The sequence below is a fragment of the Haliaeetus albicilla genome, chromosome 6, assembly GCF_947461875.1.
Source record: "Haliaeetus albicilla chromosome 6, bHalAlb1.1, whole genome shotgun sequence".
NCBI classification, from domain to species: domain Eukaryota; kingdom Metazoa; phylum Chordata; class Aves; order Accipitriformes; family Accipitridae; genus Haliaeetus; species Haliaeetus albicilla.
This window is the reverse complement of record NC_091488.1, coordinates 26,306,532-26,332,277: the sequence shown is the minus strand read 5'-3', so window position 1 is coordinate 26,332,277 and position 25,746 is coordinate 26,306,532. Positions and strand designations below refer to the sequence as shown.

At 37.2% G+C, this 25,746-nt stretch overlaps 1 protein-coding gene across 20 annotated transcripts in view; it reads right to left on the bottom strand.

The window, feature by feature from the left end:
* Nucleotides 1-25,746, bottom strand: part of ROBO2 (roundabout guidance receptor 2) — a 945,132-nt gene that overhangs the window by 114,422 nt on the left and 804,964 nt on the right. For 8 of the 20 annotated variants that reach the window (XM_069785365.1, XM_069785369.1, XM_069785354.1 and 5 more), the window contains exon 6: nucleotides 13,999-14,138. In XM_069785365.1, coding sequence (XP_069641466.1) covers nucleotides 13,999-14,138 — 140 coding nt within the window. Of the gene's footprint in view, nucleotides 1-10,663; nucleotides 10,676-13,998; nucleotides 14,139-25,746 lie in introns of all 20 variants that reach the window. The other 12 variants (XM_069785356.1, XM_069785372.1, XM_069785370.1 and 9 more) reach the window with 2 other exon arrangements.

Genomic DNA, 25,746 nt, shown 5'->3' with positions numbered 1-25,746 from the left:
TCTCAGAGTAGGTGAATTTTTAAAACATTGAAAAGGTACAGTTAGAGAAATAACAGCAGGCTTGATATGCTTCAGCTGTCAAAGTTATGTGGTACTTTAATGCTTAATTCAGACTAAACATTAAGGTCATTAGAAGAATCTGTTGAAAAAACTGTTATGAAGCAGCAAACTGAGTGTTGTGCCTATCAGACTATTACCCTTTACTGTTTCAGATGTAACATTAACTGGATTGGAATAAACAGAGTGGAAAAGCTCTTGCTTAATTGACATTTGGAAGTCAAAGACAATGGCTCTAAAAGGAAATATATTGCTTGGATTCCAGGGGACTAGCCAAAAATATGAAAAAAGAACAATTAAGACTACAGACCTAGTGTACTTCTATTGAAACTTCTTTTCATTTTTTTTGAGAAATTTAAATAGTACACAGTAAATTAGATTTGATTTCTGGCAAATTATGCTTTGATGCTGCATTCAGCAAGCGCTGGCTTCAATCAATGTCACGCTAAAGCTCTGTTATGGTAATAGCCGCTTGTGAGGCTGAGCAGGATGATATGGAAATCAGATGGTTGAACATGAATAGAAAGCATAGGCCATGTACGAGGGGGCTTTGAGATGAGGGGACGGGGGGACCCTAAGGTTAATCACATCATGTTCAGAACTGTTTTTACAGCACAGAACAGTATTCTACTGCAAGAATTAAGATGGAGATAGAAAAGCATGAGCAGTAGTGAGCATTAGTTGTGTTGTTCAAAATGGGAAGAGTGCGTTCTGTTGCACTCTTTCTAGATGTTGTTTTATGCATGACTGAATGGATCTTTTATTCTATTAATAAATGTATATGAAGGTAGCCTCTGCTCAAGTGTTAAACAGCTGTAGAAAAAAAAGGAAGAAACAAATACTGTAAATTATTTCAAAGTGATTTCTCAACTCTTCTCCAATCTTAATAATTAGCAGAATCTCTAATCTGTTGGGATGGATTGTATTCATTTCTTTCCCAGTAGTGTTATTGAATAATAAAGGTTACACTGAGTCACCAGGAGCTGATAAAGCTGCTGATATAGAGAAGTTTCACTGAGACAGTCAGTTCATCCCTCCTAGGTGAACTCTGGTCTCCTGGTAAGAAATGTGGCAAAAGACTTAGAAGGGGAGGAGAAAATTACCACAGAAAAATGTGAATTTATAGCAAAAAGTACACTGATCCCATATCAAGTACTAGCAACATTTTCTTCCAGTGACACAGTTTTGTAAGCTGATCTTGTGATTTGTGGTTCACATTGAATTCAACGATCCTAAGGAAATTTTATTGTCACGACTTGCTCATAGCACCTCCCCCAGCCCAGGTTCCCTGGGGTTCATACATTATATATTGCTGTGATTTTAATTAAAAGTAGATAAGTTTTAGTCCAGCATTGCTACTGCAAGCAGAAATGGAATTGTAACCACAGCAACTAATATCAGTGGGATTTTTGTTGTTTGTTTTTTTTCTAAACATCCTCAATTACCTAAGGCAGCCACTATGAGACCAAACTCATTTTACATAATCCAAACAATTTTCAGATAATGAAAACTTTAGTAATCTTTTAATTACATGTACTTAAATAAAATGTCCTCATATACCATGGCATGAGGCTTTATTCAAAGCTCATTGAAGTTGGTAGAAATTCTCCTATTGGCTTATGTAGTTGATAGCGAACTGCAAATGAAATTTATCGTGAAGATTATTTAGGCAAGCCAAAGTGATAAAGATGAGTGCTTCATTTTAAACTCAAATTGTTTATTATCCATAAACATATTTCTGTGACTGGTTCAAAGGGAGCAAGGGGAAAGATGCTGACTTGTAACTGTTCTAAGCAAAACTCAGACATGGGAAAAAGCTTTGAGGAACAAGAAACACACGGGCTGGTAAAGCACCAAATTCTGTAAGACTCAGTTCTGCTTCCAGCAGCAAAGAAACAGCAGACCAACCTAATATTCCCATCTACAGTCTTTTTCAGCATTGTACATTTGCAGCAATAAATTAATTTCATAATAATCCTTTGAACAATCAAAGCTACACCTGGTACAATACTCAGTATCTGCCTGGAAGTAAGAGAGTCAGTTAGGGGGATGAGATAATGGCGCCTTCCCCAGATTGTCTTCTGACTTCTGGAACCCCATCAACATCACAATCTTCTTTTGCAAAGCCCCAGAGACTTTAAACTGGGTATCTCAATGCTCCTCTCAAATCCTTAGCACAGTGACAATATTCATGTGGCCACTTCAGCTGGTCTTTGATACGTGTTTATTTTAAGAGATCAAACTCAGTTCCAGTCTTACCAAATACAGATCAAGACTTGCCTCTAAGATATTTACACGGAGGATAGCAGAAGGTCCCAGGGCTCCAGCCGAAGTACTATGTATTTTGAAAAGGGAGGTAACCCTTGACATCATCTATGGAGTAGGATTACTTATTTGTAGGATTGCTTTGCTGGTTCCAGATACTGGCTTAGATGACAGTTGAAGGCAGTACAGGAATTCTTGAAAGAAAATAATAATCCCCCACCTTTGTGTGTCATTAATTAAATTTGCCTAGAAGGTTTGGTAGATACTGGACTTTTGGGTGCTTTTGTGATGCAAATGTAAAAGAAAACTGCAAAACCCTACTTATATACCTTGCTGTAACAACATTTGTCCTTTGCATGGCATGAGCTGCCAAAAAGTGCAGATAGGAAAGTTGAGCAGTTTTGAAAGATGTTTTGCAAGGCTACTATTGCTGATGGAGTAAGTATAGGAAAACAGAAAATATGTCCAGTCTCAAACACTAGAAACCTGGGCAGAGTCAGCAGTTCTTTCCTCAGAAGTTCAGATCTTCTTAATGGGTACCAAAAGTGATGTGTGGTTCTCAGGACACAAAGTTATTAGTGCACTATTAGCTATGACTAATGATAAATCAAGGGTGTAGCCTCTGACACAGGAGCCATTACAGAAGCCTGAGAGGATGACAGCTTAGGCCTATTACTAATTCAGATATTTCTTATCAGGGATAAACTAATGGAAGTTAAGGATGGTCATTTTTCTTTAAAGTGAAAAGACTTCTCAATCTTATGGTGTGCTCCAATGATTAGGCGTGTTCACAGACAGGGAAGGATGTAACTTTTTAGCACGCTAGTTACGACTGAGTTGCTTGGAAAACGAGTTTCCTTTTTTTCTCTGCCATGAGTATCATGTTAGCATAGGAATCTATAACTATTCCCTAGTCTGTATGAGTGCAGCTGGACTTTGAAACTAGTGCATAGATCTCATTTTGTGGACATTGTTTTCTTCTTTAAGTATGTTCTCTTCCTTATTTATTTAGAGTGTTCTCCTTCTTCCATGATTTCTTCAGGTGGATGGTTCTGCCAATAAAAATGAGGAATGGGTAGGTTGTAAGGATAACAAGTGATTCATGAAGCCCTTCACTAGACCTGTGATATTATTTTAAAATGACATGGGTGGAGGTGGCAAAGCAGGTACTTGCTTTGGATTCTTCTGAAAAGCAGCTTCCCATAACCTAGGGGAGTATCAGTAATCCGTAGCTCAGATACCATCTTTAACATTGACACTGCTTCAAAATTAATTCTCATATGTCCTACCCCAATAGATCAAATACACAAAATTAGAAGTACAGGTGGCAAGCAGGAAGAACTTTTAGCAGATTGAATGAAAGGAAGCACTGGGGAAGAGGAATCAAGCTACCTACAATGGGACAGAGGTAGAAAGCAGGGTGAAGTGAGGTCTCAGCAAGTTTATTACCAGGACAGTTCTGCTGTAAGTGTCCTTCATGCTGCTCCTGTCTCATGGAAAGTGAGAAATTCCTTTTGTTTTGTTTTGTTTACTGTTTTCAGATGAGCCATGTAAAAACACAACAGTGTGAAAAGATCACATTTCAATCATTTGAGAATGCTAAACTTTCCTTCACACCTGGACTAATTGTTCTAATCTTCAATTAAATTCAAGTTCTGAATTTCACGTATAACAACATTTTTCTCCCTCAGTTCTTCTGAAACACTTAAGCAGATAATCTCTGAAAGCATGGAAGCATAAGCATTTTTTTCTTTCTTTGCAAGAGGTTAAAGAAGTCTAGAGAATCAATAACACTAACTGTCGTATGTATTTTGACACATAAAATCTCTCTTTTATCCCTGGATGACCTAAAAGAAAGAAGTGGGATAAATTTGCATAGTGGAAAAAAGAGATGCAAGATAAACAATGATGAAAAAGCAGGTCTGGTTTATATTCAAAGTTTCTGTGCCAATTTCAATTAACCTAACAGACAAATCTACATTTATCATTTGTATAACAAAAGTTGAAGCACAAAAAAAAGAACATTACCAAGGCTTTGTTCTTCCTTCTTCCCTAGGACTAATGTCAATAAAACAAAACTATGAGAATAATTATAAAAAAAATCCAGCTCTGTCTCCTACATAGCAGAAGAGAAACACATCTACTTTCTGCCCTCCACCCCCATTTCCAGTGCTCTAAGTTCAGCATCAGCACTTTTCCTGACCCCCTCCTCCTCTTTGTTTTACAGTACATTTAAATATTAAGTTTAAATATCTGGTCTGAATTTCATCTCAACATTAGACTGTAGCCTGCTCTCATTTAGTCATACATCTCTGTTTTATTATATATTGTCCAATAATTTCTTTCAAGCAGCCCCTGCACCTTACAGATGCTCCTGGAAAATCCCTTCTAGAAAGTCCTTCACTTAGTTTTGATGCCTATAAAGAGAGGTAGCACTGATTCTGTCTGCCCAATAACTTACATTACTCAGGACTTTGTCTACTCTAGACAATGCTTTTTATTTTTTTTTCTTTTTCCTCAAGTGTCTGAGATTCAGGATATACCTTTTGCTCAGATCAGATGGAAAAGTTGCACTTTCCTAAAATCTTAACACTTCAGCCCGCTTGCTAATGTAAACTGTACCATTAGGGGATGGCTCGTGCTACTATAGCTTCTGTGAGTTTAGCAAACAAAACAAATTATGCCAACAAAAAGACATGTAATCTGCCATGATTCCTTTTGTCATGGGAGATAGCAGGAGGGTTTGCTGGTAATGTGTTTAAAAAAGAAAAACATACCCCTTGCTGATACAGTACAATTTCATCAAAATAATGAGTGTAATCTGTTTATCTCCTTCAAAAAAACATGAATTCACATGCTGAAGAGAAGAGCTAAGGAGATGATGAGAAGAGTAAAGAGCCTAGATAGGCTAATAGGCTATATCTATAGTGAGAAAGATGGCAAGTTCCTGGTTTGTTTACCCTTGAGAATAAAAAAGGCTGAGAGGAGATACTCTGCTCAATTTGGGCCACTGTTAAGTGAAGAGAGGAAAAAGAGTGAGGAAGAAAAAAGACTATTTATGCTGACTGACAATGCTAGCATTCAAGGAATGGGGCATACAGTAGTTTTGCTGTTGAATAATACTGAGATCATATCCAAACTGTAATATGGCTAGCAGCAATCAAGCAAAGAAGGTAAAGGGAAAAGTGAATAGATTAATGTATTGATTTCCATGTTCCTCTTGAAGGAAAAGTAAGCGATTTCTCCTTTTAGAAAAAAGGAGGGGAAAAGTTTGGGGGGAGCAACACATCAAAAGGCTTTTTCATACACTAATCTTCAAAGACTTGTGGAGAGACTCAGAATCCACTGAAGTAAGAAAACAATTCCCACTGATTTGAGCAAGATTCAGGAAAGTTAAAAAAGATTTACACATTGAACTTCTTAAAACTTTCCTAAGCTAGAGTTCAGCAATAAAATAAAAAAAAAAAAAAAGAAAAATGAGGTACTTTTAATCTCTTCCTGCACTTGCTGTAACTGGGTTTTCTCTAAGAGAAACAGTATGAGTACTGGGACATACTTGGTGCCACAGTGGAATGAGCCAGGACGTCACAGTATGAAGCTAAAACTTCAAGGACATACACTGCCATCTTTCACACTTATTGAAGAAGAATCCTCTATCAGATCTGCATTTCTGTTCTGACCACCATCTGGCATACCCAAGAAGACTTGGAGCAGCTGGAAATGAAGCCAAGTTTTGTGGACCAGCATGTAAATGCTTGGTGGGTAATGTGCTCAGTGTCCACTTGCAGAGCCATTCTGGCCCATATATTGTAAACGTATTTCTATATCTGAAGACATGACAGGATTCAAGTTTAAGTTCAGCTATTAGACTTTTGCCAAGGTAGAAATGCTATGGACTTTAGGATTTTTGACTGGTCTTTAAAAGGCTAAGAAATGTCAGAACAAGTCAGCTCCGTATTTTAATCTCTTACTGGTATACAAAGAAATCTGAATTTCATTCTATGCAACCTTTTCTCTTTAATCTGAAGAATTTGCCTATTTTTAAACAAGAATGATGCATTATTCTTTCACTTAAGTAGGAGACAAATCCAAAAAGCCTAATGTTCACTGGTGTCCTTACCCTCTTCTGAAATTTTCTATAGGTGGTAGCAGCAGGCAGACAGGCAACATACCATACTTTGAGATTTCTGCCACTGAAAGATGGCACGGTAGTGCCAAGCATGATCTCATCTCTTCTGTCACATACCAGCTGCCATTACTGATATTTTATGAATCCTCAGCATCTCAAGTGAAGGTGATATATTTATGAATATACTAAAAATAAAAGCATTCATCCTGTATAGACTTTCCCTGCAAGAGTAAGAATGGAGAAGAGATCTTTCTCACTTACCAGTCTGAACCATGTGAACAACATCATTTCTAGTCACAACAGCTAACACAACTTTGTTTAAAATACAGACCTTCCTATTTTATGTTTCATGCTGCACCACTCTTAACAGATCATTAAGTCATGCCACGCTGATTTATGTCATGAAAACTTCCCAGAGCAGAGTGAAATGCGTCATACAGTCACATTGCACTTAAATGTGAATAGCCTGCATTTAATTAATATGAAATTTGGAAAATTCATGACAGGTGTCTTATCTATTTCTCTCTTCTCCAACATAGTAGGGAAGTGAAATTTTTGTAACTTGGTTGGTCTCCCTTTACTTCCTTAGCTAATTCCAAATACTTAATTCCTGTCCAGGTGGCAAAAGTATCTAGCTATTTGCTGCATGTCGCTTCTTTCTGGGAAGATGAGTCATAGCATACAACTTGACTTACTGCAAGGCAACTGAAATGCAAAGAACTGTATTTTCACTTGGACATAGTTGAAAATAATTTGAATACAGAGTACTCTGTCATCTGAATGACTTTTTGGACGATTACAAAAAAGCTAACTGAAACATCAAAGAGATCTTCATAGATCTTCTATTTGAACTTCAGGTGCTCCATCTCAAAGCAATACAGCAACTGCTTTTGAAAAGAGGGTCAGTGTTATTTCAATGGGACTATATGAAACTTTTGGGCTCCTCCCAACTTTTGTGCTTCTTTTAGCAGCTATTCTCCTGCCCAACTACCATAAGAAATACAGCAGAATGTGAAAGTGAGAAAATACTAACTTACTCATCTGGAAAATCCATCTAATGAGTGAAATAACAATAGAAACAGTCTAAATAGGGATAAATATCGTTTCCTAAACCCACCTGTTGTAAATCCTGGCGGAAATCGTTTCAAAAGGTTATAAATAAGAGATCATCTATTTTAGAAACGGGCAACACATTTATTCCTAGTAGCAAATCGAAACATGATGAGTAATCTGGCATAGAGCTGTTAAATTCACCAGGTGCCATCCACCACGGGCAGAACCATACCTCATTTTGTCTATGTAGTATATACCATATGTTAATAACTGCTTGAACCAAACATGGTCATTGGTAATCCCACTTGAATTTTCCACTCAAGCTGAAATTTCAATAAAAATAACACAACTATCTGAATGTAAATATTTGAAATAGGCAAAAACTGAATAGAAAATGAAAATTATTCAGTTTGCAACAAGAATTGCAATCCTGGAACATTAAAAATATATTTCTCTATTCTTCAGTGATAAGCCACTGAAAGAAAATGGTTTGGTCTTGTTTAAAACACAATAAAGTCAAAACATGTCTTCTTTGAATTGGAGGTAGTGATGAAAGGTAGAGGTACCTAGATAATTCTCAGGTGTCACAAAAGAATATAAACTTTCAAACTGCTCCCCTGCAGTTTAACACACACATAAATATATAAATATGCTTCTTTTAAAATGTCACCCTCCTAGAGAGCTGTGTGCTTAATAACATTAAGTAGTGTTTGCTTTAGCTTCCTTTCTGTAAGGAGAGGTATTTTTGCTCTGCATTCCAGTTAACTTCCTGAACAAAAAAAATACTACAAGATTTGACTCACCATTCTTGTCAAATGACAATTTTAACAGAAGATGACTTGGGCTTCTTGGTGGGGAATGGGTGGTAGAGAGGGAATTTACTTTGTTTTGCCTTACTGTTTCGAAAAACAGGATAGGTAGCCACCTGCTTTGCCTACAGAGATATGAACTGTAGAAACCAGCTCCATTTCAGGTCATTGAGCAAAAAACAATAAAGGTATACACTATCATAAGGACAGCATTGCCTTTTTCTACAGGTACAGGATCAGATAAAAGTGATCTAAAGAAACTGATCTGCTTATACACAGCAATCACTACATACACACTTGTATGGAAGTTCTATATGTTAAATATCTTTGGGGTTGGACTTATTTACTTAATCTTTTCACAATTCACAAAGATACTCACTAAAATAAATAATTTGATAAAGACCATATGCCCATATAATAATTATTTTAAGGTCAACCATTCTAATTTATGTTTCCTGAATAAATCATGTAAAAGAAGAATTTTCTTTGTACCAGATGTTCACTTGCAACAAAATAGCATAGACAAGGAATATGCCAAATTGACCACAGCATGGTCACACAAGGGGATCATATACCTGGACATAAAGTAACTTGAGACCAAGAACTTCTGTATAAGCTTTGGAGATGACTCAATGGCCTGAAAAGTCTTAAAAAAGAATCAATGCCCCGAAATGGGACACCATCAACACTGCTGAAATCTGTAATTTGCTTGTGAATCTCCAGTCATCTATTTTATGTGGCTTTCACAGAGCCTGAAAAACGTCTCTGCTTTGTGATTTTTCTTCTTGCCTTTCTTTTAAGAGTGAGCAAAGTGAGAAAAATATCTAGAAGTAAAATACTTTTAATCTTGTAGCATTTTCTTAGTGAATAAAGAAGCAGCCGTAAATCCCCCCTCTCTCTAAAAAGAGAGATTTACATTAGAAGTATACTAAACTCATACTATATTTTCTAAGCAAAGGAAAATTTTCTTACAAGTTTACTCCAGCTTTACACTGTTAAAACCCTTCAGAATTAATTTCTGGACAACTAGCCTAATGCCAAAGTAATATAGTAGTGGTTGGGTTTTAAATCTTGCTACCAAAATCCCAAATGGAGAACAGTGAATTTCCATTCTGCACAGGGAATTCTCCAGGTGTGGATAAGCCATGCCGTGACTGTTGAGGTACCTGGTTTGGCTCTACATATGTTAGTTCAAGCAAGCTAACAAGCATGGGATCACCTTAGTCCTGGAAACAGAGGCCTAATCTGGATTTTATCTTTAAATTATTCCAAACTTTCTTCCTTCAAACTCGTAACTGTGAAGAGATGAGACAAGTTCAAACTCACAAACTTTAGTCAAACAGGTATCTAACAAAAGTTTTGACTAAATGAAGACCAAATGCCTCGGCAATCTCCATAAACACTAGTACCAACTTTTCACACTAATAAAAAAAAATATCAGAGTAACCATATTATTATTCTAAAAGATATATCTAAACACAAACTACAAAAATCAGGCGTAGTGCAACTGGTTAAATTATTTAGAAAATCCACACAGGCACAGAGTAAACATCCGTGAAAGAAAATTAAATAATATGTTCAGGATATTTCTGAACACCAAAAGTGCATTTTAGCTACTGATAGTTGCAAATTTTCCATTATGCTCAGTTATATTTTTACAAATTTTCGGAAGTAATTTCAAAGGCATAGGAAAAAAAAAAAAATTTCAGTGTGGGAATTAAAAATCCAGAGGTTGTCCTCCTCTGGACTTGTTATTCAAAAAAGTCTGCATCCTATACAGTGCATTCCAAAATGCACTGCAAGATGACCCAAGGGCAAAAATCAATGATGAACTTTCTTAACAAGCACGGAAATCTACTCCATCCCCTCTTCAATTTCAGGACTACTTCATTTCAAAACTCTTTGAAAGATACAAGAAAGACGGGACATGCAAAGCCTGTGCTTTTACTGCTATGCAATAAAAGCATAATAAGCTGATTGTCTAGGGCCTGGTAGAAGCTCACAGAAGTCAATACAATCCTTTCTGTTGATTTCAATGGCTTTTATACCAGACCCTTAAATAGACTGTTAAAAACATCTGAATGAGTGATTTTGGCTCAATACCACCACACCCACCCTGTTTCACTGACTGGTATTTGTTGGTGGTTTGGCAAATGCATTTATACATGACACAGCAGAAAATACAAAGTTCAGAAATAGCACTTCGTCAGTCAAAATCACTTGCCTGGTGTTAGACAGTTAAAACTATTAAGCACTGGCTGCTAATTTCAGCCAATTAAATGCTGTTGCAAATGAAAGATGAAGCATTGCATGAAGCCATGCTAAAATGGATAGAAGGATGGTTACTTACCAACGGGGCGAGCTGTTGACATTACAATGGTGTAGTGAGAACATAAAAAAGAAATTAAAAAAAGAAAAGAATATCTGTCAGAATGCATGACGTGTAATGTTACCTTCCACTATGGATACTACCATGATTGCTAACCCCTCAAATGACAGCCTAAGTAAAATGTTTACTGTTGTTACTGTTTAGTCACGTGCCACTATTATCACATTTACTTGAGCACAGCATCTGAACAAGCTGACTGGAACCATTCTCTGAGAAACATTTTTATTATCTTCGCATGCCATCATCAAGTATCATTGTTAATGCCTGATAAAAGAAAAATTGCATTGCATTAGCACAAACTTTTAGATCCTGATGGACACATCAATTTAAGCTGCAGACTGCCAAATGTCATGCCAGTAGATGCAAGGCTTTGCTTTCTGAGTCAAATACCAATTGAATTTTAAGCATGACCAGTCAGTACAGCAGTAAGGGCTACAGAAAGCCCAGGACAGTTTTTCTCATTCAATAACGGGCATGAAAGCTTACAGCACACTGCTTTTTCCTCACTGACAGTGCTGATGAAAATATAACAAATAGGCTGAAATGGCCATAGGGATTTCAAGCCAGAACCTCCCAAATTACTACTTAGATAACTTCTACTTCCTAAAAAAATTGCTGCTAAATGATTGACAGGTTAATACTGTTTCAGGTTGATATCAAGATTGAAAGCTGCTGCTGCAACAAGTGATTTCTTGATTATAGCAACAGCCCTTCATTATACTTGTGCTGGGGCAGAGGGCTGTCAGTGCCTCTGTTAATAAAATATAGACATCCCCTTTCAGAAGAGCTGAAAAGTTGGACATAAAATTGACTCCAGGTTGCAACTGTGTAGGTGAAACCTCCCTTATTTTAGCAGCAGAAGTAGTTACATATTTCTGAGCAACAGCACATTCTTTTTTTCCTTTTTTTCCTTTTTCTTTTTAAGTTAACCAGCTCCATATGCTTATGTCAAATGTAAGATAGGGTCAAATGTAAGATATGCAGATTCAGAGTTAACACAACACGCAAGTACCTTCTTAGTTATCAACCTTTCTATGGCTTTATCCTTAGTTCGGCATACCCACTTCATTTAACTATTTCAAGCCTGCTGCCCTTTCTCACCCATTATCTATTTGAAGACTTTCTGGCTTCTAGTATTATGGACATATCCCTTCTTCTGGAGAGAGATGAGGAATAAGAGGGATATGCACCTTTCCAAGAGAGGGTATGAAGGCTGAGTCACAGAATTCAAATTCTGTTGTTGTTTGTGACAGCGTAACACAAACTTCCTGACTGCATCCTCATCCCCTGCTTTGAGAAGATGGAGCCATGAATGAAGGAGCTAAGGATTATGCTGCTGTTGCCAGGTTTGCAGCTGTAACTACACAAAACTTGCAAGGGCCAAGGCACCCTCAAAGTAAATTTTGAAATGCTATGTGGTTTTGCTCCTCTACATGACAAGTGGTTATAGTAAAAGCAGTTTCAGACAAAACTGGCAAAAGTTTAAGAATTCAGAATTAAGGCTTCCTTTAATTAAAAAGACCATTGTTCGTGGTCCCTCTAAAGTCAATGGGAGTTTGCCCAGCCCTTTGTTTCCAGAAAATTCAGAGTAATAGCTTTCTCCATTGAATTTCATGGCTTTTCTCATTTTCTGTGATATCCTGAACATTTAGTATGCTTATAATATTGTGGCTTCCTTTGTGTTGGTTAAACACTATGTATTTGACTGTAAATGACAAACCCAGGGGTAAAAATATCCAAGATAATGAAAACCTGCTTTTACTGTAGGAAAACCGATTAAGTTATATATTTCCTTGGGTTTTTTTCACCTTAATTTCATCAGGTCCAAGCTTCAGTGATTTCAAAGGACTTTTTGCTTGGTTCTAGCTATTGTTTATATCACAAGTCTGGGTAGCAAATCTGAAAGGCTTGCTCCAGTAATGTATACAGTGGACACAGTTCAGGAGTGTTTAAAGGCTATCGAATTGGTTGCCAGATTTATTGGATACCATGATTCTGCCTGTGACAAAGGAACAGAGTGAGAGTATTTCTGGGAGTTTGCTGTAGTGACTATTTTTCTCACGTTACAAAATGGAAGAACTATCTCTTACACAAGCATATAGCAGGTAAACCTATTTCTTCAGCTTAAAATGGGAAGAGCTGCATTATCACTTATTGTCTAAAGCAAACACTGAGGTAATATTTTAGCAGATGGATTATCACAATTCTCTCTTTTCTTTGTTATATAGTAACATCTCCCCCCACCCCCCAAAGCCACTCAGTGCTTTTTTTCCCTTTGAATTCAGCAAATTAAACTGAACTGTGTCCATGCATTAAACGGATGGAAATGGAAGCTGGCCTCTTGGGTCAGTTGACCCCGGTTCTAATAAAGCAATCCACTGAGACTTTGAACATTTGATTTAATGTGTATGAAAAGAGGAGAACAGATAAAGCTAAAAATGTTTTTATTAACCTTTCACAGCTCTACTGAAAACCGTCAGCATGCACCACTAAACTGTGAAATAGTGTCTGCATGATATCCATTGTGCCAAATTGCTGCTTATCTTTTGGAATGAAATAATAACTATTATATTCTATTTACTCATATGGAAATACTAGCCTACAAAATTTTTCTCTCCCCATAATCTTTAGCGTGTCTATATCTACTGTCACAAAAGACATTTTGGCAACTCATTATTCTACCGGTCTTAAAACCTCCTTACCACATCAAACAGCAGCATATAAACACTGAGTGGATACTAGACACCAAGAATATTTTAGGAAAGAATATGTTAGTCTTTACCTTGTAATACTTACAAAATTTAATTAGGATTTTCTTTTTCTTTTGGCTAGGGTTTATCTTTCAGATAAAGAGTAATGGTAGAGAGTTTAATTATGGCAGAGCTAATCACATAATACTACTATCTGCATTATGTTTGGCATTAATAAACATAGTTACTTACTATACTCCTTATACTTATTAGAGAAAGGAACATGAATAATAGCCTAAACTTATGGCTCACTTATTAAAGTCTATGCCCACGGTTACGTAGTGCTTGCTTATGCACATATATGCATCTGTTCTTCAATAAAAAAACATTGGAACAGCTTTTTAACTGCAGGGAGATCCTATCCTATTGAAGTCAATTAAATTTTTTCCTGAGATATCAACAGGACCAGGATTTCACGTCGGTTGAAAATCAGTATAGCACCCACAATTGCAAAGGGTGTGTGAAACCCAAACAATATCAAGTAAGGATGTGGCCCATTTCACCAGAAAGCAATTTATCCATGTAGGACACATTCCCTCCCTCCACAGGAACACGCACCTCGCACAGTGAGTGTAGCAGAGGCTTCCACTTTTCCAACTCGATTCTCAGCAATGCATGTGTAGGTTCCTTCATCTGTGCTCACGGCCTTCTTAATGCGCAAAGTATAATCATCTTTGATGTCATACCTGTGTTACAGAAAAGGAATGAAAACTCTTTCTGTAGACAACAGAAATGAACAAAAACTCTCACCTGGAATATGCCAGTCTGAATCTATCTTGGAGCCAACTTTGGAAGATAAATTATTATCTAGCATTAGATAATTCCACCAAGCATTAATCTTCATGACATTTTTATTGCACTCTGCATTAGTTAGAAACTTTACATAAAATTAGTATTGCTATGTTCACTCAGTATTAGGGCTTTACTATTAATATCATTCACTTTGTCCTTGATCTAGAGCAATAAGATAAAATTAAGCTATCAGACATCAGTTATCAATACATGACAGCTCAAGTTTATCATGCTTTTAACTATGTGAGCTACACATTTTACCTTTTGCTGATCTGGAAATTTCCCTTTCTATATAGTTTTTCTCTACAGCAGCAACCCCTTAGGGAAATGGTGAGCACGTTGGTAAGATCTGACACTACATGATTACAAACAATAGAACATATATTTAAGCTCTGGAAAGTGACATTTATTGAAGAGGCACATTAAAGGAGATTTATCAATTTCACAGAAATACTACAAAATTATTCATTAAGGGTGGACAATAACATTTTCTCTTTCTTAAAAGAAATTAGAAACAATTCAATTATGCTTTGTCCATTTCTTTGTTTCTATTGTTGTAATAATTCTAAAACTATGAGGATGTATAAAACTCGAAATAATACAAAGTACTTCAGCATGTGAACAATCATTCTCAAAGCATTTAGAGTGCTTACACCTAGAAAAATATTTTCTGTTAAATTGTTATTGTCCTGCAGAAGTCATGCTTAGCAAACTGTTTTAGGCTGTGATCCAAAGCTCATTAAAGTCAACGGGAAACTTTATCTTGTATCTAATTTCTTTGGCTCCCAAATCAGGAAAACTCTGGTTTTCAGCATGGATATTTTACTCTTGAAATACTCTCTTGTAAAATTATTTTCAACAACATTTCTTCTAGACATAATAAGCCCATGATACCTTAAATCACCTTGAATCTAAAGTTAGCTTCAGATTCTTATGTATCAAATAGTGAAAGAGGAACACGAAATTGAAGAAAGATCGAGACTTCAGGAGACGTTAATACCCTTTCTCACTGTAGACACACTCATGACATAACTTCAGAAGAACTAATTTACCTTCTCTTTGTTATACAGTAAAGACCTTGTAGACTTGTTCAGCAAACATACTGAAATCATATGGAAGAGCACCCTTAAATGTTTTTATGAATAAGAATGTAATGCAATTAGTTCCAGGAATGTTGTGAGGCTCTACGAGTATTTTTAAACACTTTGGGAATCTGAAACATTTATTTCTGTGTACATAACATACATGGCTATTGGTTCCTTTAGTATAGATTTGTAGAGAGAGCACTGTGTGCTAACAGACTTTAAAGCACCTTAACTCAAAGGATCCTACATGTCGAAACATTTAAAGTTCTATTATGTCTAATTAAAGCTCACAACATCAATTAGAGCATTACTAGCAATTCCAAGAATAGAGAAGTCAAGACATCTTTTCACACTCACCACAAAACAATACAGCTTCATTCCATATTCAGTAAGTCCATTACATACATTAGCAAAAAATAAATTAAAAAAAGACCAAATTGAGGCTAACCATTCTGTCAGAGATAAACATAAACATATATATAATACCCCTTTTGTTAGGTGTTACACTTAATTAAATGTATATGCAATAACTCAGGTTTCACTAATGAATAAGAGATATGCCAAAGGAAAGAATAAGTAGATGCCATAGCAAACTTCAGAAACTTTTAGGGACAATTTTTTTGCTAGCATAGTACCATTGAGGGGGACAAAAACATTATGGCACTAAAGAACTTAATATGCCATTTCTGGAGCAGTACAGATCTATTGCAACTACATTCAACAGTCATATGCAGTTGTGGAACATTTCTTCTTGACTGCTCACAAATTATGTCATTTTGCATGCTGTGCTACACTAGTCAATGGCAAACAGCAATCACTGTTTTCATAAGAGAGAAAAGGCAAATTGTCTCCTTAAAAATCTCAAAAATATGACAACAGTATCCCACAACGATGGAGCAGTTATTTGTCTTTGGCAACCACAGACTTGCAGACAAGAGAAAATGCTTATTTTCTTGACATAAGGCCAGCCCTAGGGGACTAAAAATATAAAGTTGTATTCAGCTCCTGTAAGATGAGAAAACTAAGATCAGTTGTAATATAAATGTGAGCTGGGTATAGGAATCACAGTTATAAAGCTAGGCAACAATTAACCATTTATTTAATTGCCTTTTTTTTTTTTTTTTTTTTTTCCTTAGGACAAATAACATCCCTGTGGTTCACTAACCAATGCTGAGATAAAAACAGACAGGCAGTAGGACTGTATCTGACTGAGTTGTTGCTTGAACTGGGATGCAGGCAGCATGGGACAGGGCCCTCCAGTCTGCTGTGGGCTGCAGCTGACTCGCTCTTCATCTCACTGATGCGCTGGTGCTGGCATGCCAGCCAGCTGCCTTGGAGGCTTCAGCAGCCTTTATGCCTGCACCTGCCAATCATGCAAACTGTGCAAAGGCTGCTGGGGGAATGAGCCGCTGCATGGCATGCCAGGACCCAGAGCGAGGGTACAGGCATCATCACCCACTTGGGTCATGAAATGGAGGGTGGCATAAACATGTCACCATCATGACCCAGTTATCAGCTACTTCAAGGAGAGGTCCAGCTCTCCTAGTCTGCTTCTCCAACGAGGCCACACTGGGTTTTTGGACCACCCTGACAGAACGTGCCATCTAGCAATTAGATTCATACATAGATGGACCCATGGGACCTTATAACCATCTGCTGTCCTGAAGTATTGATACGCTGCCCCTCCGTCATCTGTTCCACCCACATTGTCCCCAGAAGTCACCACGGTTCAGTGAAGAGCTTTGACAGATGAAGCAGGCAGGAAGGAGAAAGGAAAAAACTTGCTTTTAGCCTGATCCACAGCAGCACAATTTGCTTGTGTGAGAAAGGGACCATGAAGTAACAAGGAGTGAAGCCTGAATATGTTTTCAGTTTCTCAAGCATCCACCTGCATAGTCTCGAACAGTCCCTTGTCTCTTCTCTGTCCCAGGGCCTCATATTCCCATAGCGAGGTGTTTTCACCTGAGTTTCTGGAGAAGTTCACTCACATCTGGATTAGTGCTACTGAACACTTGGGAATCAGGATTAGGGCCTCTCTGACTGCTAATACCAATCACAGAGAGAGGTTACCAGACTCCTGGATTGATAATGGAATGGCAGAAAACCAGAGTGTACTGGTTAAGTTGTTCCTTAACATTGTCAGTGCACTAAGAAGGCAATGTCTTCAAAATATGTGCAGTGTCAAGAAACACCTTCTGACATATTGCCCAAATATTGCTGACTCCTAGCCAATTAATGCCAACATTCAGCTAAAAGCATAGGCCTTCAGAAGTCAGTTTCACATGTTTATGGCCATCTAATTGATTTTAAGTACTTCTCTCTGTTACACATTTGGAGGTGCTTAAAACCTTTCAGTTCAGCTTAGACTTCAGCCATCAGACTGAGCTCAGCGAGGTCTTTTAAACAGCTAGTCAGCTTGTGCCTAGAGATAAACCAGCCACTTTTGGGCACCATGTTACATAATTTCTGTTCTACAAGTCACAGTTTGAGTAGATCTGCCTTTAATTAACCAAGGAGGAAGGGGGGGGGGGAGCAGGGGACTGGAAGGGAAGAAAGAAACACAAGAAACAACAAGCAGATGAGAAAACACTGCTGGTGAGGAATTTCTAATAGAAATTGGGTGATTTTGAGTGAAATCTGGCAGTCTCTAGCACATGTGAATGCATTCATTGTTGCTAGTTTTGATTAATGACAGTTGTACAATAGTGTGCTGACAGTCACTGCCATACAGACACAATTTTTTTTTATATGAAACTGCTGAAAATGCAACCCAATCAGATTTGGCCCCCGAACAACATGTGCTATCATCACTGTACCGTGAATTGAGATTGATTGGTAACCAGCTGTGACAAAGTGGGAAAAAGAGCCTTGTCTTTTTCAAGAAAAGAAAAGAAGAAAAAAAACCCCCTGAATTGTGTCAAAACCATTACCATCTGCTCAACGAAATAACAAATAAAACAAAACACATTAACTGTTTTTAAGTATCACAAGTTAATGTACTGAGGTTGGATTCATGCACTGGCTTAAGCATCTAAGAATAATCTTGAATTGAAATGATTTTGTCACAGTTATATTTTTTTCCCCCCACATTCAAAAGTGTATCTGTTCATACTCAGCCACCAATCTTCAGGGTTATCAAATGAAAAAAAAGAGAGAGAACTTACTGAACTTTGAGAGATTTAGCAATATGCTTTTTTGCATTCGATATAAATTTTACTGAGTGCTTCACAGAACCCCTAGATTTCCAGATTTTCAAAAATGTACATGCAGCTATGCATATAAATATATGCACCTCTTTGTCTTTCACAGGCACAGGTAGCAAAACTCTGTCTGCATCTGGAGTCATTACATTCCTAGACATCCACGTAGGCCTAACTGGTAATACATGGATGCAGTTGCTTCAGTAGTTTATTTTAAAGTTGTGAGAATGCATTACTGAATTCAACAAATTCAACTCAAAAAGCCATATTTGTTGCTACAGGGAGTTTGCAGGAGAAAAAGTCACATCTTAACTGCTGCTAACTGATGCCACTGGCCTCAAAAACTTTACACAAATTTATATGAGGCACCTATTTTCTTCTAAAACATTACTGTAAATAAAAAAAAAAGTAATGGAATCTTTGTATGTAGGCTTTGTGAACTTTTTTTTTTTTAGAGATGGCACAAAAATTACTTTGCTCTATTTTCTTTTGCCTGTTTGCCAGGCTTTTTTGCAAAATACACACAAAGCTTCAAGATTACTCACAACATCAATGATTAGGGAGCCCAAATAGAAAGAGGCTACTAGCCAAAAACAGAGTAAACAGGAGGTAGTTAAGGGGGCTTAAGCTTCTGTCTCCACTTCTCTTTTGTGGTGCTGGCACTTCAGCTCCCAGCATAGTGCCACAGCTTTTCACTGGCTCCTAGACTCTCTGTGCCAGATGGAGGGAGCCAGAGAAGCTGCAGTGAGATAGGAAGCGTGAGCTCTTCACCTGCTTCAGCCTTGTGTGATCCAGAAGCAGAAGGGAGAGCCTCTGTTCCCATCGGTGATGCAGCCGCCCCTACTGCCAGCTCCCTTACAAGAAATGTTGGGGTTTTTTCACTTCCATCCATTGAAAGTGGAAGAAGAAAGCAGCACAAACCTATGTGAGTGACAGCTTTCCGAGAGAAAGATAAAGGAGTCTCTGGTTTTCTTTCCCTAGCAAAACATGAATCAGTGACAGAGAAAGCATAAATGCATATATTTGTGTGCACTGGTCTCAAATTACTCTGTTGTACGCCTGAAATCAAGGCTGCTTGTTGCGGGGTGGCTCTAAGATGCTGCTTACAGCTATGATAAATTGAGCTACCAGGGAGCTATCCCCAAGGTGCTGACAGGACGGCTGCCACTCACATCCACATGTCCAGATTCCCATTTATTCTTTGGCTACGTCATTCATACCAGAGAAAGGTATAAGGCAAAGTGACATTACCTTGAATTTCTTTGTGCAAGGCATGTATGCAAGCAGCTATATAAAGTGGTTCACTGGCCTTATTCCAACAAACTGGTAAAGGAGCTAAAAGTGATACACTATTTTGATTTTCTTAAAATATATTGACAGCAGGTTCTGCTTTCATCCAAAATCTTTTATTGGTTGTGATCAGCACATTACTGGTAATTTCTTATAGTGGACACTCTCAATTGCAATAATATAAAACACAAATCCACACTGCACTGTGCCTTAAACCAAGGCAGTCAATAAAATGACCTAAATCTCATAAAAGATGTATACAACAGTTACAGTCATTGGGCCAACATTGTGAAACCATACCTATGTCAAAGGAAATGGTGTTTTCCAACTTCTCTGGAAGCATTACACTATACAGTACTACTCTTACATGCAAACATAGATGTGTGACTGCATGTAACTAGTGCCTCACAAAACCAGTAGCCATGTGCTCAGGAGAGAACCCAGAAAGAAAAATGAGACTGCTTTTTTATTCTCTTTGAAATAATTTGGAAACAAACAGAAGTTAAGAACAAAACATATGTTTGGGAATCAGTGACTCAGTAAGCTCTGTCTAAACTGATGCAGGCTCCATCTTTTACCTTAACATCTCTGTTTGCACAGAGAAGTACTCACAGGGAATTACCACATGATAATTACCCAAAATGGGCTTCTGATTTGATTTTAGTTCCAAACAGAGCTCCACGTTTCAAAAACTGGAACGTCAGTAGAAGCATGAGCTAAGAGACCATGTAATGACTTGGCATGGAGACCTATCCTCCTATCACCAGAAGTAGTCCTTTCACAGATGAGACACATTTGTCAGGCACTTGGGGAGATTTGTATTATTAATGCCTATGTTCTAAATCCATCCATCAGAAAAGCACCCTTGATTCTCAGGGTTATCTGCTCAGCACATGACACTGAAATTAATTTTAAGGAAAAGCAAAATACTGTTCTTGTCTGTTCCTGTTCTTAAAAAATTGAAATGATGCTGCAAGGAGTGGAACACAGTAAGAAGATCTGAGCCCAGACTTGCACTCACTAACTGTGGCTTGATGCATTTTTTTTAACAGGAGCACACAGATTATGAGTAGTTTGAAATAAAACAGAATTTGTTGTCCTGTCTATTATTATTTACCTTAAGCACGATGAAAGATTACCATAAACTTGTCAGAGAACTAACTGAAATATTTTCTAATCTGTGCTTCAAATCAGTGACGAACCTTGAAGTGGCAATTAAAGATGAAGTCATGTTAATGTTTTAATGAAAGTGCCTTCAACATTACAGTTGAGCCAGAAGTCATATTCTTAAAAAGTACATTTTGCTAATGTTAAGTAATTCTCAACATAGGACTTACCAATAGGAAATGGAAAATAGTTGTTAGGGTTAAAACTTGCAGTGTCTTCACTGACAGTTTTTGGTTTTTTGTTTTTAACTGAGGTGACAACTTTTGTATCCCATGCAGGGATGGAATGTGTTAAAGCAGAAGAAACCCCTGCAGGTCAGCCATTCCAGTAGCACCAATGATGCTGTGGTCAGAACTCTTGAATCTTACTCTCACTTGAACATAATTACCAGCTTCCCTCTCCCTGCTCTCCTGAGGATTTTAGAGAAAAACTGCATAGTAAACTATTTTACTTTTTCATTCTGTAGTTTTAATAGTCAATAAGCTGATAATAGTGAGCTTAAACTGCTTGATATACTTACACTTTTCAAGAAAGCAGGCTACCTTAATATTCTAAAACTTACAATGTATAAACTATGTCATTAGTAAGCTTTTACTTATTATAGTCTGCTTTTCTGATACTAAAGAAAGATTCAGGCACTAGAATGAGTACTTTGAGTGAAATTCTACATTAAGTTTTCTTGGGTCTCCTTCCTGCAAGACCATTTATTTACTGCAGTCTTCTGTGAGTGGAAAATTCTGAGAAATCTATGTTTGAGGCTACTACTACTAGCATTAAATTTTGTTTCAGAACTCTGCTAGCGACTTCTTTAATTCTCTGAAATTTAACAATTTTAGTATGTTAAATAAGAGAGAATAACAAATAAAACATTCTCTTGTGACAATCCTATTTCAGGTGCACTGACAGTGATCACTTTATAGATCACCAACAGTTCACATAGCATAAAGAGAAAACATGCAGGCAGGACTGCTAGTTGACACAATTCCTTTATGGTTGCTGTCCGTGGAGTTGTAAAGCTATTTTCCCACCCTTGACCCTTATGTAAGCAACTGGAGACTGTTCACATGCATCTGCAAACAGACTGCCTGAAACAATAGCTCTTCTTCAGCTCTGTGTGAGAACTGACACTTAACATGAAGCCAATTTAGATGTCAGTGTTATTAACCATTTCTCTGCTGATCAGTCTAGCAGAGCCACACATCTAACACTTTTGCTCACAGCATTTAATATTTCATACAAATTGAATGGCAGGTAACTACTGGGTTAGACTATAGACCTCTGGGGTAACTGTGGGACAATGCATTTACAGGACTTTATTCAGTGCCATGCCTTGAGGGATTTAAAATGTCAAAAAATACTCTAATTTACACTTTCACTTGGCCATGTATTCCTCAGAAAACTGTAAGGAATATTTTTCCACTTACAGAACAGGAAGGGATCACTGACAGGCAAAGTATCAATAAGAGAAGAGGGATACTCAACCAAAAGAACAACAGGAGGGTGTACCCCACCAGCACTGGGGTACATCATCTTGACACTATTTACACAAAAATAAACCAATCCCCACCTCCCTTCTACCCCTTATTAGCTCTCTATCTCTAAATGATATATCTGGCTTTACAGGAGAACTTTCCTCAAATGATTCAACATAACAGCTAAAAAGATGCTTACATTGCACTCAGCTGAAATCTGCCTGTATTCAGTTAGGCTACACGGACTCTCTGCAAGTTGCACTGCAGCTTACCCTGTGCCAGCCATGTGCTACATTAAACCCAAGATAACAACATCCTCTGCAAACCGCCTCTACTCCCTCCAGATGTATGTAAGAATACAAATAGCATATTAAACCTCTTTCTTTCACTGTCTTCTTTTGACAAGCTATTAAGAACTTCCAATCTTCTCCCCTATGCTCCTCATAAAGGGACTTAATCTCTCCTTGATGCTTTAGCTTAGGAAACAAAAGATGGGCATGCAAATCACACTGGATCTAACCAGAGGTGATGAATACTAACATGATACAGCTAATATGAAAAACACCCTTTCCCTGACCCTTTATTTAAAAACATTAATTGTTATTAACTGCAACAGAAATTTGCTGATGTAACCAAAGATTATATCCATTACACCACTAAAACACACTCTTTACTCTAATTAACTTTCAATATACATTAGACAGCATTTTGTTACAATCTGCACAGAGATTAACTCGACCAAAGCACACAGTGCTGCAGTGTTATTAACTCATATTTCATTGAAAGGTCATTCTCCCCTTGGTTCTATCTAGAGGAGGCTGTAGTTAAATACCTCACTATCCCATCCACAGAATATAAATAGAGTTATGTAGCACCATGTTTATTCCTAAAAATTACTGTCTCTCTGGCTTACAGTGCCTTATTCCATGATCATGGAGAAAAACAAATGAAGAACATCTCTGGCTATCAGGCCCTTTCTGGATCCCTCTTAAAAAAATCTAACTTTTCTGAGTTTATTGGGATAAGGTTTGCTGTCAGTCACATTTAAATCCATTTCAACGAATTGAATCTGGAAGACAGTAAGATACTTTTAAAATTTCATCATTTACCCTTAGTTTTGATCTCACAAGAAGCGATGGAGGAAAGCATAGAAATTATAGTACTTAACTTAAAATGCACACCTATCAGAAGTGTGACAGACAGTACTAACTACCCAGGCTATGCGTATGCAATTACTTTTCAGGCACAAAGAGACCAGTTTTAAAAACATAGCAAGATTAACTTCTACACAGACTTTTGTTGTTGGTGCTAACACGTATCTTAGAATAAGTTAAGTCTATGCATAAAGAATGCATTTTCCAAAATAATTTTTAATGAGTATTCCTAATCTTCAGTAAATAAGAAAGCTTACCGTGTTGTTTATAATTTTCACTGCTGTGTGTTACTGTTCTCTTTCATTTAATAACCTACAATCTCTTAACACTTAGCAATCTACTTTGTGTAAACTACACACCACTTTTGTTCTGAAGCATCACTCTTGTTTTTTCTGCCTACACTCCCATTGCGTGGGTGGCGTATAAAACAAATACCTCTTCCTGTTGGTGCAGTTGCCACTTTTCATCTCTAGTACAATATTCATCTAATCAGACAGTGCCTGTAAATGCAACTTACAAGAGCAGGTTGTAACTTCATTAAAGATGTATTTACTGAGCTAAACCAGCTGTTCTAGGCTGGATGCAAAAAAAGGGCCATGTGATTGCTACTTAGTCATTTTTAAGGCAACTGAAAAATACATTTGCTGAGCTAACCTCACTCTCCCAAAGAGCTGGCACTGCTAGCTTCTTCTGTGTGAAAGGTTTAAACAGTTATTATAGTGTGTCATAAATTTTAACTCGTAATTGAAAATCTCTTCACTTCCTAAAAAAAAAAAATCCGTATTACTTGCTATGTAATTACAGACTATGCAGCTGCTCACTTCGGCTTCACTAGAAAATTTGAAGACATGAAACACTGTACAAACCTTATTCAAATTTTATTAAATTGCTAGTCATAGATATGCCACTCTCATACTGGAGGCTCTCAAATAATACCGCTTTCTTCCTGTTATCAGGACTAAAAAGCAGATTAATCAAAGGTTGATACAGGCCATATTGAGTTTCTCACCATGCAGAAGACCATCAGCTCCTTAGCAGGAAAGTATAATCTCTATTTCTGCCAAGCAGACATCAAAGGGAAAGCTACCTGAACATGTGGCTGGAAAAGACTTCAATGTATAAAGACAATTTTCCATAGGTCCTGGTCATTATGCATGGCCACAATTGTCTGAGTCACTTTAGTACAATTTTTGTGCTATTTCCTTGTGTCACTTACAATGAAAAGAAACTCTATTCATGAAATAGTGAACCAAATATTTCAGCCAAAGGCATAGGACTGATGACCCCACAATATCCTGTTCACCTCCAGTAGTTTGACAAGTCATACTCGATTAACTATTCTCTAGCCTTTCTGTACTGCGGAACTTATGGTGTGGTGCTGAATTTTTAGAGCAATTAAAACAAAATATACACCATGCGCCTCTACTCTTGATTCACAATGCATTTCAGTCATGGGTCACTGATTCGAAATGGACAGCTTCTGGAAAAAAGCTTTACACACCCTAGACTTCACATTGTACATTTTTTCTCCCTGTTGGTGTAGTATCAACGTTTTTAATAGCAAGTTATTAATTAGCTGCAATTGGTTTAGGCTCTGAAAAGAATTTTCAGCTCTGAAGAATTTAATAATTCATTTTCACAGCAATGTAAAAGAAATATGAACACAGATAGCATACGTAAGTCTCAACACTGTTTCCACCTGGTCCTTCTTAGCGCTTTCCTAATTCCTGCCCAGCCATACACAGAAAAGCTCCATGATGTATACCACAGTCTTTGAAATCTCAAGTCAGGTCTACAGGATGTTGGGCAAGTAACTTCCTTTGACTGCTAGTGAGACCTATTTTTCCCAGGCATTTTGAAAACTTCCACTCTAAGAACCACTTTAAGGTTTTAAATTCAAAATACAAACTATCACAGTTGTTTTAGATCATCAATTCAAAATTTGGAATGAAGCCTTGCGCCCTCAGAATAAACTTATGTCCATCTGTTCTCAGTTTTAAAGCATGGTTATTCATAAATTTCTGGGTAATTACATAGACAATTCAACAAAATGGCCAAATTAATTTTTTAAAAAATAGTCATATTTTCAAACACAATATTTTCTTTAGAAGTTGCTTTTTTTTCTTCATTCAAT